Source organism: Strix aluco, chromosome 2 (genome assembly GCF_031877795.1).
Source record: "Strix aluco isolate bStrAlu1 chromosome 2, bStrAlu1.hap1, whole genome shotgun sequence".
Classification (NCBI taxonomy): domain Eukaryota; kingdom Metazoa; phylum Chordata; class Aves; order Strigiformes; family Strigidae; genus Strix; species Strix aluco.
The window spans coordinates 57,542,575-57,564,620 of record NC_133932.1 but is presented as its reverse complement, the minus strand read 5'-3'; the positions used below and the strand labels follow the sequence as shown (position 1 = coordinate 57,564,620).

General features: G+C 37.2%; 1 protein-coding gene across 1 annotated transcript in view; it reads right to left on the bottom strand.

Moving 5' to 3' along the window:
• Positions 1 to 11,299: 11,299 nt before the first annotated feature.
• ANOS1 (anosmin 1) overlaps positions 11,300 to 22,046 on the bottom strand; it is a 151,738-nt gene continuing 140,991 nt past the window's right edge. Inside the window, exons 11-14 of the mRNA XM_074814874.1 lie at positions 20,937 to 21,108; positions 19,480 to 19,700; positions 16,559 to 16,700; positions 11,300 to 15,864 (exon numbers count right to left, since the gene is read on the bottom strand). Coding sequence (XP_074670975.1) covers positions 15,806 to 15,864; positions 16,559 to 16,700; positions 19,480 to 19,700; positions 20,937 to 21,108 — 594 coding nt within the window. The 3' untranslated portion in view covers positions 11,300 to 15,805. The remainder of the gene's footprint in view (positions 15,865 to 16,558; positions 16,701 to 19,479; positions 19,701 to 20,936; positions 21,109 to 22,046) is intronic.

Sequence of the window (22,046 nt, the reverse complement as noted above, 5' to 3'; positions counted from 1 at the left end):
TTTTTCCACAGTTTTTCTTAAAGTGAGGTTAATTGTCAGAGTAATACTACCACAGAAGCCATAGTAGTGCCAAATAGAAGGTAGAATTATTTTAATGTTGAATGTCACATTCCTGGCCAAATAATTCAGTATAGTTTTCCTTATTTCCCTTTGCAACAATACAATATTGTTGGCTTATGGACAATTTTTCTTCAACCCATGAATTCTTGTCTATTAGATGACTACTTAGCTAATTGTTCCCCAACCTGTAGTGTCCAGCAGATTATTCTAACTCTAGCAAGGTACTTTCTGCTTATCCCTATTAAAGCTAGCAAATTAAAATAGACCATACCATTCATTTGAGATTACTTTAAATTCTAATCTTTCTTTAAGATGTGCTTCCTTTATCAAGTCTGCAAATTTAATAAGAACTTCCTATTTTATCCTCCAAAATGCTGATGAAAACAGTACATAATCCTGGCCAGAGCAAGAGTCCCTGTACTATATTAGTGGACACATTCTTCTGCATTTACATGTATCATAAGTAATTAATCCTTAAACATTTTTTTGAAACAAAGTTTGCATATACTATGATACTTTCGTCTGAATAACATTTTTCAAATTTGATCCTAAGAGTAGAAGACAAAGACAAAAGCTCTGCTAAAATGAAGATATCCTATCTTGAAGGCTTGTGGCTATGTTATATGAAGAAATTATGCTACTGTTACAGTTTAGTCTTTACAAATTCATGTTGGCCATTATTTTGTTGTCTATATTCTCTTCTAAGTTTTCACAGGTTGGGCCTTGTTATTTTTTTCCATCCTTTGCTAGATGAACTTCTTCTGTACTTTTGCTTATTTATTTTTGTTCCCACGTCCATCTTTACTGACCTGCCCACAGGCAGTATGTTTTCTGGTATATGACGTAATACCTTGCAATTTAGTTAAATTGCAAACACAGCTTGGTATTTAACAGACTCCACCTTATTTATAACATCCTTCTCTGAAGGATTTTTCCTCCTGAGTCTATTAGGTGGTAACACCACCATGTTCCAAAAACTTGTTGGGGTGCCTGGGTAGGATTCATATCATCGTACTTTAAGTATCTACTGCATAGACATCTGTATCTTAGATTTCCATTCAGTCATTTTTGACAATGTAAAAAACAAAAAATTAGGCATTTTTAACGCACAGTTACTCAGATCTCAGCACTTTTTAAGTGCCTCTATTGAGAGCAGCCAGCAGAGATACAGATGTCCTCTCTGTAGAAGGTATCACCTTAGTCAGGTGAGTTCCTACCTCCATGTCTTTCTGCATTCTTTCCATAGATTATGCTTGAGTAGTGACCAGTGACTACCAAGTAATTACAATATTACTACCAAGTCCTATGCTTGGATTATTCTGATTTTCATCTCCAGGACCATGACCATGTTACTGTCCATCTTCTTTCTCCTTAATACTAAGCAGAATAAACAGGGGTCTGAACACCTACAGGAAATGTATGCTTCTCTGTAATCTGGATCCCAGAGCAGATATAAGCACCTTTCACATTTAAGAATATTTTTTTGCCTTCTTCATTAGTCTCCTGCTTGCCTTTTCTGAGCAAGGTATACCCTTCAATATTAATGCCATGACACATGTGAGTCAATCGACAAATTTTTAATCAACTAAATGTCATTTACAGCAAAATATTGGCCATGGAATAAAGCCTCCAGTTCCTCCTACTTAATCCCTACATTATCTAATAAATTTGGTGGACCAACCCACCACTCTCCTTTTTGTCTCTATTCTGACCTTAGGGTAAAGACTTCTTTTCTTGACAATCTTTAGACTCTTTTTAAGGGCAAAATAGTTCATACTAATCTGGTGGGTTCTGTGAACCTGTCTCAATAAATCAGTAAACTGGTGTGAGAGAGGTTCTTTTTTATACCATAGGTTTATGGAACATTATTCCATGGTCAAGGCAGCTGACATTCTGCTGGCAGCACCATCTGCTCACTCACATATTTATCTCCATGTCACATCTGTCCCTAAGCCTTGACCTTTGATCAGCAGAATTGACAAAAAAGCCACCTGAGCTCCTGACCCCTTCACCTCCCCATTCCCAGAGCCTTACAGTAGCTTTTAATATGTGTAAACTCATTCCCAGTAGTGTTATTAACACCCACATGGAACATAAGCATGGGGTAGTGTTCAGAGGGTTGGAGGAGCCTTAGCAACATTTCAGTAACACCAAGGATTTGGGTTCCTCAGAGGCAGCATGCCTCCCAGAATGTCAAATCTTGTCAACAGATGGTTCCACTGTCACTCTCATCATCACTGTCATTGACAAATCTTATAATCTTGTCACAAGAGTGGTGTTATTTGGTGTTTTTCATGTAACCTAATCCTTTAAATTCTTAACTTCATGAGAATTTCACAGTCTTCTCTTCCCCCACTGTTACTGTCAGTCTCGTAAAATTATAACTTCTCTATTTACAGAGAAAAGCTCAAAAACATAAGTCCTGACTGGCAAGAAACCAGAATGCAAATTAAAATGAAATAAACCAAAACAAACCCACATATTTTTTCTCTTTAGAGAAGCCTATGATTTTTCAAACATATGCGAGTTTGGTAATTCCAGGGATTATTTTGCCAACCACAATTAAAAGTAGAGTAGAAAAAAAGAATACAAACTCATCTGTCCTTAGGGGTAAGTGGCTGAAGAGAAGATAAATGTCTTTAGTAATAAGATTTCATCTTAACTAAACCTCTGACTGCATTCTTGAAATACTTTCTGAAATATACTTTTGTAAACAGTGCAAGTTTACAGTGGAATGAATCTATACACACAGATTGCAGTGCCATAGACAGTCATACCTCTGAAACATTTTAAGGGACACAATATAATATCAATCTTTTTGTGACATAATGATTAGCTGTTGCGAGGATGCATCCTTCCCTTTCTTTAGATTTCTAATAAGAAAGCAGATGGGGATAAAAAGATTTTAGGAAAAATCTCTGAATCAAAGCCAAAAGTATAAACATTCTATGGCACACATAATGACCCAGTATGGGAAAAATAATTACTCACATTATAAGCAATTTTTCTGGTCATTTTTAGATCCTTTATGGGAGAAATAGACTAATTTTGAAGAAGACTAAATAAGAGAGACAATCAACTGCAATCTAGCCTTTTAAAATATTTCTCATAAGTCACTTACTGAATCACCTGGGAGGAAAGGACAAGACATTAAATATTGGAAAAAGGAAACAACACATCTGTGAAGCACAAAGCATCTCATAATGTATACAGGGAGGAATGTGATAATATTGCTAGATCATATTTACAAAAAGTGATGGTGGTGTTACTTAAAAAACATAAGCAACCTGAAATGTATATTATGCCCAAACAGGCAAGTCTTTTGGCACAGAATAGTCAGTGATTGGGAGAAGATAAAAACTTTGCAAAGTTGACATATAAGCAAGAAGTGCAATTTTGAGACTGAGTAACACATAACAGAGTGCTTAGTAATTGGAATTTTAAAAAATATCTTTCAGCTATTAATTGAATTTCCTCTTACATGAGTGATGGGGAAGAATCACTGTCCAACTTGCAAAATTCAAAGATATCCAATGAAAATGTAGGGGGACAGTGGTCAAGAGCAGGCAAAGGCAACATCCCTAGAGAAACAAGGAAGCCTATAAAAATATATTTTTAGAAGAGTGGATTTCCCATGGCAGAATCATGGCTCTTAGGGACAAGGCAGTACACAGCAGAGAGGAGAGAGGCTCAGACAACAGAAGTATATCCAGAATGTGTAAAGGAAAAGTCAGAAGGATTATCTGTCAAAAAGAAAGAATTAGAGAAATCACCTAATCAAGGATAAGTGCTTCATGTACTTGTTTTCAAAGTCAACAACGATGATCACATTGGGTTTGTTAATCTCAAATCTGGCAGTACTACTATTAAATTTAAAATTAATTTAAGGGCAGAGGTGAAGACACTTTACAAGACATGATCCCTGGAACCAGATGGAGCAGTTGTGGGTAGTGGTCAATAGCCCTGGGGACATAAGTTGCCTCGTTTAGTGCAAAGTCTACCTTAGTGACACAGGGAAGGTGTGTGCATTCGACAGACTTGGCGTTAAGGGGATTCCAAACACTAAAATGCTTAACTAAATCACAGTCATTGAGAAGCAGATTAAAAGCAATTGGAAGAAGCTTGGCCTAAATTTGGCAATAATGGCCTAAAATCAGTGTAGAATTTACTGAAACAGGAGACGTTATTTCATGCCTTTTGCTTATGCATTTTTGCCATTCTTGCTTCTCATATGGCAGGACGACTAAAGAACAAGGCAAAAGACAAAGTAGCAGTTGTTATTAAACTGACAGTGGGTTGTGTCCTTATGGTGCTGATGCTAGTCATCGCTTAGCTAAGCCATACATACATTTTTTAACATTAACATGTGTTAAGAGTAATATGATGTTAATAACTAAATTCAGTATTTCAAGATGTCCAGCCTCACTGAAATGCTGCAACTAAAGGTATCCTAACATTACACAGGCTTTTCTTGATTCCCATGACACATTAGAAATATATTTCACAGATTGATGCTATAGAATTTGCAGAAATGTTCTCTCCAACAGCTTTTGACTGATTTAGTCACTTCGGTTTTTTATATTTTTCTACCATTTCTAAGAATGTCTAGGTGATATTTAAGACAAAAATAAGGAATTTTTGTATCGTATTTATTAATATTTTTTTCACTCTTCACCTCTTTAAAATCTTTCTTGTTGCCCTCTAAATTCTTTTTTTTTTTTTTTTTTTGGCTGTTTTCTTCCCACAGTGGCTTATCAAATTATCTTTTTTCAAGTTATGGATCTGTTTATTTAAGAGAAAGCTAAGTATTCTCCTACAATGGGAAAGTTTACTAGGATAATGATAGCAGCCTGCCAGAGACCAGAAGAGGCTTTCTTGTTCTTTACAGCATGCTGGCTCCATGGCGGCGGTACAGCTATTGAATTTGCTGGCAGACTACTATACCTGGAGCTGCTGAGCAGGCAAGATGGACACCCTGTAGCTGTGGGTTCATTTAAAGGGTGACCCTTTTTTCTTGTTTCTGAATTATCATGAACTAGCTAAGGAGGGAGAGAAAAGTTTACGTGATCTATAAATATTTCAATATTTCTACATTCAAGATGATTGTAACATATCCTTCACAATGCCTGGAAATGGCTTTCTTTCAACTGTACTGCAGCAAGTCATGCATTTGGACTTGTTTTTCAAATATAAAGGAAACACTGATTTGAGAAGTCTAAGCTTCAAAATGTTTCACAGTAACTGTTGCTAAAGCCTCACTATAAGTTGCTAAAAACCAGAGCAGTACCCCTTTCTTTCATCCAAAGCTAACTGGTTCAGTAGGCAAAACTGGAAACTGATGATTATGCAGAAATGCTTTGTCTGCCTCACAGTTTCCCCATAGTTAGGACAGCTGAGGAATTAGCATAAGGTCTCTAGGTCTCTTCATCGCCTGTCTTCTCTAATTGCCTCTTATTTTTAATGTTTAACTCTCACTATTCTGTCTATACAGCAGGACTTCTACAGAGAGAGAGAAACTTTTGCTTGAGACCTAATGCCTTGCCAGAAGGACTGAGCACGTGAGGACCTGGATTTCAACCTTGATGTGTGACGAGCCTCCTGGTGGGCTCAAACCCTGCCTTTAGGAGGAATGTTCTTTTCTTTTCTTTTGACTGACACCCAGTGCAGCTCCTGCTTTTGTCAGCTCAGGATCTCATTACTGTAGGTGCTCTCATGGAGCTCACTCAGTTGCAGTCACTGCTGAAAAAAAAACCAAGGAGAATCCTGCTTGTGATTTCCTCCTTGGAGGCTCCCTTCCTCCACCCAACTGAAGAGCTACAGCCTCTTTGCATGCAGTGCCAGGGTTCACCCTTTCTAGCTTGTAGGGCCTTAATTTACTCAGCTTTTCTTATGATCCAATACAGTTCCTCTCCTTTCAGCAACAGTGCTTGACAGTGATGAAACTCACAGAACTATCCCTCCGACACTAGGTGATACTTGGGTGACCATCTGAAATGGGGTAGATGCATGGATGTGAGGACCACATGCAGGGTAAGACTTACTTAGAACAGGACAGTGTGAATTTCCCTGAGCACATGGCATGCCAAAGGAAAAAAGGAAGAGAAGGGAAAGCAGCAATGCATGTGTTCACCACAGTGGCAAAACAGTGAAGGCTAGCGGAACCCAGAGGTGTGCTCTCACACAGTCCAAATCCCACATCTCAATGTTTTGCTCAAATACTGTCCATCTTGGAAGAGCTGAGCTCCCTTCACAGTGCCAGCAGTAGGCACAAAACCCTGTCAGAGCAGCAGGCAGTGTCAGTCCCAGCTAGTACCCCAGCCGTGGTGATACTTTGCACTGAGGTCCCAGAGTTTCAGCTCTGCATCTACAGATGTGTGGGCTAACAGCAAATCGAGGTATTTCTATGAGTCTCCTGCAAATGGAAGTTCAATGGAAGTAGGTCTGTGTGGATTCCAGCACAACAGTCTTTGTGCCAGTCTTCTTCAAATCTTGTTCACCCTCCCCACCCTCACCTAGTCCCCTCAGAAAGGCAGTGTACTAAAGGTGTGAGGTTCCTCTCTCTCCCTTTGCTGTGGACACGAGAGCTTAGGACCATTCTGCTTCAACAGCAGGGGCATCTCCCCCTGACTGGCACAGGTCTCTATGCCCTGTCTGCTCCTTCTTTTGTTGAGGCCATGCTCATGCAATCAGTTGCACTTCTCTCCCAGCTTGGATCAGTGGGCACCTCTGTGCTGAATCTTTCTTCCCTGCTCACCCCACAGTTCTGCAGTTGGACGAGAGGCCTTTCCACAGAATTTTCACTGAAGGCACATCTTTCTTTTCATTCCCAGGCAGCTGCCTCCTCTCCTCCTGCCACTCCCAAGCATGGGGGTTTTGACATCTGCAGCACCAGCAGAGCCAGCTGGGTGCCAGGCGCACTCTGCCACTGCCACAGCAACCTGACATGCTCGGCTCAGCTCTCCAGAGCCCTTGGTGGCCTCCTCAGAAGCTCGTACCCTGCTAAGTGTAATGTGTTACCTGACCAAGGAGGACCGATAATTTTGGTAGTTGTAGCTCCTTAAACCAACAACCTATGGCATACAAAAGAGGCAACACAAATGGGCCATTGCCATTGTCAACTGAATAGTTTGTTGAATGTTAATATGGTAATATGATAATATGGTAAACTACCATGTGAGTCCTAATTCATTCAGTTTTGCAAGCTAAGCAACCAGTATGAATTCTCTAGAAATATGGCTGATCAACTTCCCATTTCTCAGGGCTTGTGAGGTAACTAATGTCTGACAAAATAAAAATATATTGAGAAGCTGCAGGTTTCATTTTCTGATAGCTTTGAATTCCTAGGGCCTGTGTAAGAAAGGTTTCATCACAAACCTACTGAGAATAAAAGAACCGATAAGCTCGTGCTAGAGAATAAAATTTTTCAATTTCTTTGTAATTTGACAGGCTCATCAATGCAGTTGAAATTGCTTATGCCTTGTGGTTTTTCCCATACAATTTCCATGAGAGTTAAGATGTCACTATTTGCTTACTGTTGTTTCACAAGTAATTAGTAAGAGAGGATGTGGAATTCCCTTCCTTGGTTATTTCCAAAACATAAAAGGGCAAGGCCCTGAGCAACCTATCATTTACGAATGATACATCCAATAAACTATTCCAGAGATTTTGAGGTTAGCTGAGATATGAGAACAAGTTTATTAGACAAAGTCTGACAATAGCTACTGCAAAAACTGACAGTATTTGATTCATAGTTTCTTAATAACTGTATATATAATTTTTAAAAGTAGGAAGACTTTTCTTAGTCAGAGGATGAATCTCAGGGAGAAAATCCCAAACTGAACTGTTCACTCAACTGAATTACACCGCTCTCTGCAAGTTTTCTGCTGAGTGATTCTGACAATGATGTTAGGTAAATATTAATCTTTAAATTAAATTTAATGAATTAAAAGGATTAATTTCTTGTTATGTATTCCACATATTTTATGAAGTTGCTTACAAAAGTTACAAAATCACCTACAAAATAAATATGGGATCATCTTAGGATTTTATTAAAGCATTGATTATTCTCTATTAGTGATTGGGAAAAACTCATATAAAGATAATTTAAGCTGTGTCAGCTTTATGCTTTTTGATATTATTCAGGCACAGAAGTTTATATTGTTCCTGCTATATCTCTCTCCAGACTTCTGGTATTTTTTGCAGATGAATTGGGATCACTTTTGCTCAAAGTGATGTATTTAGCAAACCTGAACATAATTTATTGTCTTAACAGCATTTATCAAGCTGCAAATATGGGCAATATCTATCAGTTTAATATGCTTCTGTGTGCTTGCTACAATTTCCTGTGGCTAGCATGGCTGTTAGTAAGGTTTCCTATTCTCCAAAACTATATTATGTACAGAGTAATTTAAATGATATAGCTGCAGATATACTTTATATCTAAAAACTAATATTATTTTGTTGACAAGGAGCCCTTTATTGAAAACAGCTCTAATAAATGAATGTATATATTACCTTAATGGCTTTATTTTTTATTGGAAAGTTATCATAAACCTAGATCTTTCTAGTAATGAGCAGTGAAGAGAAACACGCTTTGAGTGTGTAATGTATGAATAAGACAAATAAATGAGAAAAGTTCTCACACTGAACATACAACAAAAGCAATGAACAGTGATCCATTATAAAAAAAAAAAAGTTCAGGCAAAAAGATGAGACAAATCAATACAATCTCAGGTAAATGAAAAAATGCAGGATTCATTCTCTAATGCATCATTACAGTGTTAAGCTACTGTATACCTCTGGTAACACAGCCATTCATGAAGCACCTTTAGCCAATTAAATGGGATCCTTTGTGATAAGAGTTATTTCACTCAAAGCAAAAAAATGCATATGGATCTTCTTTGTATTCAGTGTGATTCAATAAACACCAAGCAAAAAGAACAGTTGTCCCTAAGTGCTCTAAGACAAGCATTAGCATTCATCAGCTTATTTTTTCTTGTATATTCCTGTTTTATGAGTTACGGTCTAATTGATTTTGCCTTGTAGGTACATTCACTGAAAGTCTGAAATATTTACATTTCAAGCAAGTATTGCAGCACATCTCAGAAAATAAATTTAAAGGACATTTTGAATGTTTGCAGATAATTACTAATACTGGAAATTGGATGTCTGCAAAGAAACAAGTACATCAGATGATTAGCTTCTTTTTGTGCCACCTATGCTCTTCTGTCCCCAATCTGCCTCCTCTGCCTTTCACTTACACAGAAATGACAGCATGGAAGTTACAGCCTATCACTCTGCATCTACTATAACTGTGCAGTCTGAACCATTTAAGTCAGGCAACATTTTCTAAATATTATAAAAATATGAAAAATATGTTGGCTAATGAGTACTAATCAACAAATCCAGTTACTTTTAAACATTGACAATTTTGAACCTGTTGAACATATATATTACTGGACAGCTTGTGAAAAAAAGACAAGCAAGCTCTATTTGGTGTACAAACAGATTTTGCTCACAAATATAAAGGGATATTTGTGCATAGCATATTTGCCTAACTCTCTTGAAAAATGACAACCCACTATTTTCAAAGTTGATCTTCCATTGAGAAGAAACACACCCCCTGAATGTAGCTTATTATTAAGTCACGTGAACAAATCCCCATCACAGGTGAGGAACGGGGTACCAAAAGCATTCATAAATTCTCCAGTTTCTGTGCCACATGGCACTCTCAGTAAACGGTTATAGCAAGGCACATATTAAGTATTAATCTATGCTTCTGCCAGCACCTTGAGTAGAAGCAGGAAGGCTATTAAGCACAATCCAAAGGGGATGCAGCAATTCGCTTCTGCTGAACCACATCCCCTTCAAATCTGCAGGAGTTTTGCACATTGGCTTTATTTCAAAGCTTATGTTCTCAATGTTCTCCCCAGTGATTTCTTTACCCTTACAAGTGCTGCATTGCTACTGATGGGCTAGCAGCCAGTGTTATGGCCCAAGGCCTTCCTCAAGGAAGCTGGCATATATCCAGGCGATGACAATACAACACCTGTAACAAGAAAACAGAAGTATGGGGGTGAGGTTGTACTGTAAAAAGCTTCCATTGTATTAATTTTTTTTATGAAATTGAATCTTTTGAGTGCATTCTGCTTTTAGATGAACAAAAGCCAAGTTGTACAGAAGTACAAGACACAAAACCCCAAACCAAAATGGTCAATACTGTTCAATATATAACAAATTTGTTTTATTTCATATGATTCAGATCATCCAGTCATTGTGTCTTTTAATTCAATGTTGACTAAAATATTTGAAGTTATGGCAAGAAAAAATGAATGACTATTTTGAATTACAGTGTATAGAACAATTGAACTATTTATTATAACAACTTACCTATCCATGGTGATATATCATTCTTGTCTGGGTTTACTGAATCATAGTAACAAATATAATTCAAATAGTCCAACCTGCAGAGAAATTTAAGTACGTGGTTTTTTCTAAATATTATCCATTTATGTAAAAGGAAAACCAAACCCAAAATTTTAAGCAGTTATTCTAATGAGAAAGAAATACCAGGAAATTTTGGAGTTTATGTGCAAGTTAACAAAATCTAAATGTTTATTAGGTAAGTCAGGAGTAAGTCAAAGGAGCATCCCCAAACTAAGGATATTGCATCTGAGAATGATAGCACATCTATGACAAGTTGAAACAGTTAAATGTTTGTACTAAGACAGATATTTATATTTATTAAAAATATAGAATTTAAATCACGGGATACTGCACTTTAAAATAGAAAATACTCAAAATTTGGTGTACACATAGATTTCACCATCATATCAACCATGAAAATCTTGACTTGTAAGATCAGGCCACTGACATAGATCCAGTAACATTTTAATTATTTTAAGTCAGTATTACAAAGGGTGAACAAATCTTCACTGTGAACTATCCCATTAAAACAGAGAAAGGGATGGCAAGTTCTTGAGTCTGATTTTTTACTTCAATGATTGCTTTTCAATGTAAAAGACTCGAATTATATCTAAATTTATTTTCACATTATTTTGATCACTTTCTAAAGAAAACAAAATGCTGTAGTAAACAGAGGATAAAATGGTATGACTTTATACACAATGAAATTTAGATGTAGCAAAGGTACTTGGTGTGACACTGATTTTTCTTAGATGACTGTCTTCAACTTAAAACAAAACTATAAATTCTGTATGGACGAGATGATGTAGCAAGATTTTGATGTAGGATAGTTTATTACCTAAACAGTATGTACAAATTCTAAACATGAAAATAGTGAGTAAAAGAAATCAGACTCTATTTACATTTACAGTTTTTTACAAATTGTTTTTACAAGAAGTGTATTTTTTTCTCTAAGTAACAGGACAAACACATAAGACCAATCTTTTTGTATTACATACATAAATAAATACTGACTTTAAATGAGTGTTATAGGAACATAATTTCTACAGCCAATTTGGGTAACAGAGAAGCAGTTCTGTTACCTCTACTACAATATAATTAAGTAAAAAGGAAAAATTTTACATATAGAGCTCTGTTAATTATTTTGTAAATTGTACCTTACTAATATATTCAGTAGAGGTAATACAGTCGTTACATTTCATGCCCACAACTGAACAATGAGTTTTGGCATGCAAAACCATATATAATCATTAACATCTGCAGGTATTCATTTACATTTTTTAAATAAAGGGTTTTCTTAATTATTTAAAACTACATGCAACAGCTTATTAGCATCATATTCCTGGTTACAATGCACAAGTTTGCATAACATTATTCTTAGTAATTGATGTTCACAGGTACTGATCAAAAGGGTAGGAATATACTTGGCACATAGTATAAGAAAATGAATTAATAAATAAGTCAATATCACAACTACATTTACATATACACAAGACAAAAATAAAAATTTTTATGGTGTTGTACACAGAATTTAGAACTGTCTGGGTTCCACACTTTGTTCTACAATGCCCTGATTTAAGGCAGTATTCAAGCAAATTTTGACATCCATGCTTTATTTGAGGCATCACTAAGGTAATTTTTAACCGCACAGGTTTACTTCCATCCTACTGACTTCTTTCGTGCATATGGAATTTTCCTCTTCTGCATACCTTCCCGAATCAGGGCCTGCTTATCTGCAACTCTCCCTGACTCCAGTTGGGAGCATGGAGACTAAAGTATTGTGGAATAAATTGACTCAGTATTAAGGTTTCTGTACAGTTCTGCCAATACCAATGGTAAAATTCCCATTCACATTAGCAATGAGTATTTCTTTGACTTTGCGTGTGACCACGCCAAACATTAATTGTCAATGTTAGCATTGCCACACCATGTCCTCAGCTTTTTCTGAAGCCACCAAGTTGAGGGTGTTCACCATTTCAGAAGTCAGACGTCTGTCTTATTGTCTATCTTCTATATTCTTAATGAATATTCAAGATCATACACATAGATGATACAGGACAAGCTCTGTCTTATTTGAATTTCTCCTGCTCTATAAACAACTCAAAAATGGTCAAAAAAGATATAGCAAGAACAAACCATTCTCTTCTTAAACAAAAATCACAATGAAGAAAAAGCAGTTAGTAAAAATGGCATAATCTTATAATTCTCCTTTAAGATAAAATGCATCCTGAAGTCAACTGACAAATTCATCAGAATCGTACATAGCAAATAATACATTAGTGTAAAGGTGCAGCGTATCTAAAAACATCCCAATATCTATATTAACTCTGTATTACGCAACATCATTAGAGAAAATAAATCTTTAACTAGTGAATCAAGTAGTGAATTACAACTCTATTGCGGAATTAAATGTTTAATGTGAATTAGGCTAGTAAATTAGGACAATACCCTGTAAAATTCAGCAAACAAGGCTTTAAGAATTAGGCACTAACAACTTCAAATCTGTACTGCTAAATTCAAAGAATAACCAGGAAACTACACTTAGTCAGGAATTTAACATCCATGCATGAGCTCTGTTGTCTTTCTTTTTTTCATTTTTGATTTGGAGGGTGACTTGAAAGGTTAGTTGATAAGCTGATTTGTAGAAGGAAAAAAATAATTTACATCTTAGTGGACTCTATACTATACATTTGTTCAATATAATTCTACTTTATAAAATTTTTTTTGATTTCCAGAATCTACTTCAAAAGGGAAAAGCCCTCCATGTTCTTCAAAAGTACACTCTTACTTTTAAAAGTTGAATCCTTCAAAGAGACTCGCATCAGCAAACAGTAACCATTTTGATTCCTTTCAGAAGAATGAGGCTTCCCCTCAGCAACCAAGACTAAGGGTATGATCACTCAGGGATGCAAACTTCCAGTTTACCTCCAAGCCATATTTGGCATCATTGTAATAAAGATTGACACACGTGTTCTATGCTTTACCATGTCACTATGAACGAAACATAATTTCATTAACATTAATCAAGTCACTACAGCTTTGCCCCAGCATAACTAGAATAGACTGTGATTGAAAGGTTTGGACAGAATTTGTCAGAGAAGCTCGAGGTAATTACTTTCTCTGATCCCACTGACTCCAGCTCCCAGCAAACACCACGGAGATCACTTCTAGCCTTACCTACACCCTGTGCAATCTCAGTGTCAGAGCAGTGCTGCACCACCAGTTTGACTCAAATTGTGTTTTCTTTGCTAAACACTTGTACACAAAAAACATTTCCATCCCAACAAAAATCTCTGAGACTCTGGCCTTCTGTCAAAATTGAAAATAAACCTTTATAGTAGAGATTTTACAAAGAAGAGTTCATCTGTTTATTTGCTAATGTATTTTGGAAAAGGAGAGATGACAGAATGATAGAGGAAGGAATTAAAAGCACCATAGCCTTTAATATTTCGAAATATGTTAAAGGCCCAAACCATGTAGCAATAGAAAATGTCTGGAAAAGTTCTTGGTCACTGAGAGCATATCAAAAAAGACAACAAGCAAAGTAGAAAGAGAATGGAAAAAAAATAAGGTAGAATGAGCAAGTGATCAGAAATTAACCGAGTTTCTTTCACCCCTGTGGTATCAAGCCACATGAAACAAAAAGCTGTAAACTTCAGTATAGACAAAATGTATTTGAATATTTTGTGAATGCTCTACTACAATAAACGTAACTCTGATCCTCAGTTTCAGGTATCTATTTCTTTTCTTCATATTTGCTTTTCCACAAAACAGTTTGTCAAGAGAAGGAATATATATTTACCACTAATGTCTGAGCTTCTCTCACTGAATATGTCAGGCAAATATGAAATACAGGTGAGTCTGTAGCATCTGCTGGTAGAAAAAGTGACCACCTTGTCAAGTTTGACTCCTGAGTGTTTGAGGTATGTTATCCTCATGTGATGTTTCAGGGAGTAATGGAAACGGTGCCAAAGAATGCAGGAGCACTTTGAACATCTTGAACGTTATAAGATGATTATGAGCATTTGTATGAGCATTTATTGGCAGATAATTTCCACCCTCTCATAATAAATCCAAGAAGTTTCTGTTTACTATTGATGTTTGTCTCTCTATGTGGCAAATTACTCTAGTCAGTTTATATTGCACAATAAGGTAATATGAATTCCCTTATGGTTAAAAAGGGCACCCTTCTGTCTAAATTTGAAAAATGCATTCAAATAAACTATAAGCCAATGTTTTCCAGATGCCAGAATCTTGTCACATCATTCTTTCTGTAAGCGAAACAGCAGAATAGAGCCAATGCATCCATCTTTATGTTCTAAAGATCCATGGGGAAAAGAAATATGCGCATCAAAATCCAAAGCCAAATAGTAGCTCTATGGCTACTTGAATAATAAATGTGCCTCAGAATTTCAGTTTCTAAAATGTTAATGTTAACTATTTGTATTTTTAACTAGAAAATTGGTGTTTCTTTTCAAGATATTATTATACCTTGAAATATTATATACCGAAAAATTGTGTGGGGTTTTAAAACTCATTCTCCAGGACCTATCAATTAATTGCATTAATTTCTATTCATTTTCAACAATTCTATTAATTGTCATCTGTTTCTTTACAATGGTACATCTACCCTGAATATTTTTTAGCTATTAACTACATTAATAGAAGATCTACACGCCACTTCAGAACATATGGGTGATACAAATGTATCATCATTTTCCTCTGTGGTGATACTGCAATTACTAAATACTATTTGAGGGTTTCTGCTACTGGTATTTATTTTACTTATGTCCTTATTTCAGACATATGGAGATCTTCTTTAATGGCAAAATACATTAGGGCTTAAACTGGTGACAGGCAGAGCTTTAAGTAAAATAGATCACTTAAACATGCTGATGAGAACATGGCCTCCAGTGTTCAAAAGTATGTATACATCACAGGACAACCTTGCAAATATTAACAATGAAGTCACTAAGAGAAAAACCTGTACACACTGCACCATTTCAATCTACTTTAAACATAGAAATACAAAAACATTATAATGAACACAATTCAGATTTTCTCACAGGTGTTGAGTTGGATGTGATCTTCAGTTTGTTGAATAGTGGTGGTACTGAAATATTTGCTGTATATTTCATCCTGATCTTGGAACAGATACCATCCTTCATGCCTAAACTACAGAGAAGTAGATACAGATCGTACAGGATGGTAACTTCCACTGGAAAACTGGGTTCACTGTTCCTACAGATGTGCCTTTTCCCAGGCCTCTTTTGGGAGCTCAGTTTTTCTCTCAGTTATTTGTATAATCATCTGAAACAGTCTAATATTTCTCTGGGGGTGGCTTGTAGTGATGTGGATGATGTTGCTTCAGATGAGGTCCTAAACAAAAGAATAGGAAAATATGCACATATCAATCCCTGAATATGCAATACCAACATTTATCCATACTAAAAAAGCTTTGTGAGGCCTTCAGCTTGCAGTCCTTCAGCTTATAAATGAACTACCTGTGCTGACAACTCTGTGCATGTTCAATCCAGACAACCTTAGTGGGACTGTGAAAGGACAAAAAGATTCAAGCAGATGAATCCTGGACTAATTCATTACATTTTTTACTGGGCTTCACAACACTGAGCTGTAGTTTTCAGAAACATATAAAATGCTGGAAATGGCCTTTAAGAGGTTTGCAGTCCTTTAGAAATACGATCAGGCTCTAGCCACGCTGGACTGAATGCACCCAGAAAAATCTGATCTTGAAAGCTAAGGAATCCCAGGCCTAGGTAGTACCTGGAGGACAGACCAACTTTGAATCCCAAGTGCTACAGGCATAAGCCAAAGAGCTGTAGTGCAATGAATGGTAAATGTCAGATCACAGAAACTGAGCAAAAGACTGCATTTTCTTCCATCATTGCTGATGGACAATTATGGGGGGAGAAACCCAATATTTTCACACATCTTAAGTTTATGGAACGCTACTGGAATCAATAAAGACTGTAAGGCTCGAACAAACTGCTTACATGTGGAGGACTGAAGTTTTGTAACATGTAATCTCATGTCAAAATGGTGTAGTACTTACTGTGGGGTGAAAATGGAGGAAGTTCGGGTGTTCGGAATGACTTTATCGTAGCTGGACCTTCCCCACCAGTTGTCAGCACTTGTACTTCCAAGCGGTACAGCATTGATGGCCTCAGGTTGGGCACAGTAAGTACATAATGATCCTAAAAATAAATAAATCACATTAATTCTCAGAGCATCTAAAAATAAAACACAGTTTCTCTATTCACACAAATCAGTGGTTTAAACAGGTTATGTCACTCTCAGCACCCACAAATTATTTTCTTTGAATTCTGTTAAAAGGATTTAATGTATGCATCATTCTGTTGAGAGGGTTTGTTCTGAATATTTTGCTTGCTATTCCCTTTGAGCAGACTTTTTACCATAATGTTATGGTTTCATGTGTAAGAGGTCCAAGTTGTTCCTTAGTGTTCTGGAAAATGGATGATGTGCCCTTCACCAAAAAAAACAAAAGGAACTTCCTAATCTTTCTCTTTACAAACATGGTCATTATATAAACTTGTTTTTATTTTGGATGTGCCTGTGAATTCTACTAATTGGTAAATTAATTAATGGCAGGCCTGGGGCCCCTGCTGCAGCTAGTGAAAGTAAGCGTGGCTACACTGATTTCAGCAGGTTTGTCCCAGTTACACCATAAGAATTTGCCCTCTGTTCTTAATCCCATTTCTGGCATGATGGACTCACTTTTCACTGCTCCATACCTTTCATGGTCACTTACACCTGTGCAAAATAATTTCAGAGTCAGTTTATAAATGCTCCCAAAGGGGAATACATCTGGCTAAAGACTAAAGGGTATTAAGGAATCAAAGGTCCTGATTCACCTTATTCCAAGCTGAAAAGGTCCAGTCCCAGAAAGGGGACAGTGTGGCAGTGATGCCAGATGGTGCAGTGGGCTCCTGCAACTAGCCAGGATGGGCTAGCCAGGAATTTGCAGGGCAAGTTCTTCTGGCGAGCACTGCACCCAGCACCATGCAGGGGGACCTAAGTGAGCTGTGGGAATAACTGGTAAGTTTCTGTTACTGCCAGAGCTAGCAGTAAAGGGGAAAGGAGAGAAAAGGTGGAGGGAAATGTAGTTTTGCTGCCAAATTGGCACATATTCTGAGATGGGGCTGCTCTTAACAGACCTTGCTGAAGCTGTTCCACCTCATACAAAATACTGAATGGGTAGGAGAGAGAGAAAAGTGCATACATTGCACTCATGCACTCAGCCTGCTCATTCAGGTGCTCCTCCAGCAGCTGGGACCTGTGCGTTTAAGCTCTGGTTGTGTAAATATTAAATTTTTATCAGTCAGAGGCTACCAACAAGAAAGAGTGAATGATCCTCACTGTAAAATATGCTACATTCTGGTGGTTTCTGAGAGGCAGGAGATACTGTTTCAACTCAAATCAGAGTTTTCTGCAAGTTAACCAGTTGCCATAAATAGACAGATACATAGAGTGATAGCTAATTAAATAAAAGGAATAAATTGATTATTATAATAAATAAATAAATAAACTAAGAAAATTAAATTAAATCTTCAGGCTCTACAGTAGTGAAACCAAATGAAAACAAAGATAAAAAGTTAAATCATAACACAATGCAAAGGAGTGTTTTAAATAAAACTTTATATATATATTTCAGACCTCACTGGACCAAAAGCTTAAAAAAAGGAATGGAAATTATGAATAAAACATGTGCCTGCTCCTAGAAAAAAAGATGAAAACCAAAGTGAAAATCAACATCTCATGATCTGTAACTTTGCTTATTATTGTGCTAAGGTGGCTGTTTGCAGCCAAAGGTCTGTGACTGAGTAACCACTTGAAGGTAACCCTTGCTGAAAAGACCAAGGCTGTATCTGCCCTGTGCTTCTGCTCTGGACTGCAGGTTGAGCTTTGAGTGAATTTGTGCGGATCATACCAAGTCAGTACTAAGCTGTAACAAAACAGCTCAGTACACTGCGTGGTAGCTTGCCCCATAGTTTTAGAGAATCCATCATCAGCTTTGCTGCACTCCCCCAGGACAACAGGCTTTGAAACATGTGTGCCCTAGCCCTCGGGCAGTTTGCTAGGAATTAAGACAGAATAGTGAGAACCTTGTCTTGGATTTGTGGAAAACACGCTGAATGTAAGATGCGGCCAGCAAAACATTTTACACATTCTTTGATGAAATAAATGTTGTGGAAAGATTTTCAGCCAATTCTGCTCTAGACACAATCACCTGATCCACTTCCCTGAAGTGAATGGAAAGACTCCCAAAGTTGTTAGCAGATTTTGGATCAAGGCCATCTCCTTAAGCCCTTTTGTTGACTCTGGTGGATCTGGCAGCAGAGTCTGAAAGAAATGCTCTTCACCTGACTCTGCCAAAGGAGGAACTGAAACAGCAAAGGCCATCTTAAAGCAAATAGGAGGAAGAACTCAAATTGTTAACTCTCGCACTTTCAATAAACAGTGAAATCTAGTTCTCCTTTAAATTATTTGTCCATTGGACAATGGTGTATATTGGCAGAGGGGGAAGTGATTTTTATTTTTCTTAGAGCAATGAGTGACTCAAAGGAGGAGAAAATTCTCTTAAATCCATCAAATTGGACACCAAATAATTAGTAAAACTATAGTAACCGCCAAGTTGAACAGCCTGATCATCAAAAGAAAATAAAAACTATCTATTGCCACACAGATGATCTTTTCCTCCCTTCAGGCATTTCTCAGACAATGGTTGCTAATTTGACAGTTGTGCACATTAAAATGCTTGATGTGTCATCAAGAAGAGTAGCTGTGCTTTGTATCTCCAGCAAGGAGGAAAAATTAAGCACTTCCTGCTCCAACTTGCCTGCAGAGCCAGAGAACGCTATATGTGACAGCTGCGTCACCATTAAACATTAAAAATAGGCTATGTACTCACACACTTATGAAGCCGCTAGCAAAGAAAAGTAACAAAGAACTTACTGCTGGCAGTATCTGTGACTGTGAAATGATGCTGTTGGGTAAGCTGTTCTGCCGGCTTTCCGTGGTTACTTCTGCCCAAGTGACTTGAAACCCTGTCATGGGCTGGTGAAGGTCTGCCTTAGATATCTTCCAGGAAAAATGACCAGTGATGTTACCTTCCTGAACAATGAAAGACGCAGATAGATTCTCGGGTTTGGCCAACACTTTGGGTAGAACTGGCACTATAAATTTGGAAAGCAAAAAGATAAGCTAAACTTTGAGAGATAATGTTCAATAATGTTAATTTATATCCACAAATCAAGGTCAGACAGAGCTTTCTTCTGGTGTTACCCAGGATTCAGACAGCTTTCTGGCATCGCATTTTCACTGTTAACCAAAGCCTCCCTTTGATATATTCCTTTGGCATTTTGGGCAAAATTCAAACTTCAGATCAACTGCTGTCAGCTGCAGGTGACAGAAAGAAAAGCCTATGGCATGTAAAGTGCCTCATTCACAGGCAGCCATCCTCCTGCTCCTCTCTATTTTAGAGTACCTGAACTCCAACTTTCAGTTTTGGGACCACAACAAAACCCACAGGATAGCACAGAACTCCATGATGCAGGCAAAAAGTAAAATTCATGCCCTAAAACTGTAGTACCAGTTAATAGGAGCACTCTGATTAGAGGAAACATCCCTGAGTTGCAGTTGCCCAGGAAGGCTGTAATGATGGAAACCATCAGGAGCAGCAGTGAGGAAATGGCAGTGGTGGCCAGCAGGACTCTGAGGTAACCCACAGAGCATGGGAGCACCCTTTGGGACAGCAGAGACTGAAAGTGAGAGGGCCACCCTCTAACTGAAGAGAGAGGTTTCCAGACTTGGCTGTGCACAGCCATGGCTGACCTAACCTAGTGCTGGCAACAGTCCTGCTTCAAGCAGGTGGCTGGACTAGCTAACCCCAGAGGTCCTTTCCAACCAATAACTCGATAATTCTGTGATTGCCATAACCCTCTAGCTATACCTACCATTGTGGCAATGCTGTAAAAGGTATGAGTGACTTTATTTGTTATTTGAGAGTGAAATTAACCTAAACAAAAGCAAACTGAAAAAGCAGCTTGCATCAGTAGCAAAACATTCAAAAGATGGGTCATGCCAGCATAATCATGTTTACAGTTATCATCCATCACTATAATAAATATAACTGGGAAACTGTTCCTCCTTACAAAAATAAATAACAATAACAAATGTCATATGTTTATAAACAGTCCACTAAAATCATCACTTAATTGACAAAACAGTAATATACTAGCCAAAATCTATACCGCTCTGTATTTAATTTGATTTTTCACATAAGCATTAGTCATATCTTTATTTGTTCTGAATCTTTCATTTCCCATTTTAGAATTGCTTTTAAAGACTTTTTTTTGGTAATTATAAATGCATTTGAAACTATTCGGCTAGTTCTCCAGATCATGCCTTACCTCCTTCAGCAGGACAATTAATGTGCTTGTGGCTTTTTTCTTTAAATGCAGAGCAAGGTGGGGTAACAAAGAAAATACTCTCAGCCTTAAAACGACCTCTGGATTTTGCAGGCAAAACAGTTACTTTATATTTGCATGAAAATGACAGGTCTTTTAGAATCATGTAGTTTTCCTACAACAAGAAAAACAAAAAGATCACATGCTGCAAATAGACCTCTAGAAAAAAAAAAAAAAAAAGAAAAATAAGGTTGGCAGAAGATGAAAGTCTTCTTGAATAAAATACTTTCCTGATATGCTTAACACATGCCAACATGGCTTTTACTCCGAGAACAAAGCAAACATTTCCTACGTTATGATTATTTTCAGTAGTAAAATATATCAGCATGGTATTTGGATATGTCTTTCAGTTCTACACAGTTCCTTCGCCACGCTGCATCAAAGCAACTGGCTTCTAACATTTAGAACAATCTCTCTGACATGATGGCAGTGGGGGTAGCAATGTGAGGATGTAACTGCTAATTGAATTAAATAAATGTAAGAAAGCTGAGTTAAGCTGCTGTAAATGACAGGTTTCATCTACATTTAACTTTTTAAAAGCACATTCAAATCTAGCATGGCATTATGGACCCATTTTTTTCCACTTTACTACATTAACTACTTCTACCTTCTTATCAGGAAGAAAAGTTCCACAGTTGAACTACAAAGCACAAGTCTCTGTTTAAAGACAATGACTGGAGAAGAAGACTTTACACAAAGTTTGTGTCCTGCTAAATTCTTACTTTTCTCTAAAGTACTTTTGAAAATCACAGTCTGAAAGCTTTAGCACAAATCATATATGAGAAAAAAAGTTTGGGTTTTTTTTCTGGGAAGATGACCAATAATACCTTACTGGCTGAGGTTAAAAGCCTTTCACTGCCTTTTAGATCTTTACTTCCCTTCAGAACCACCAATTTCCAGTGTTCTCCATAACTCCCTCTTTTTTCTCATCCCAAATTGGATTAGTCTAACCTTCACTTGGAAGGTCATTTTCACTGGGACATCAACATAGGGCTAAGAATGGACTTGACTCCCCACCTTCCACCTGCTGGGAGAGTGCTCTAACAGTCTTGA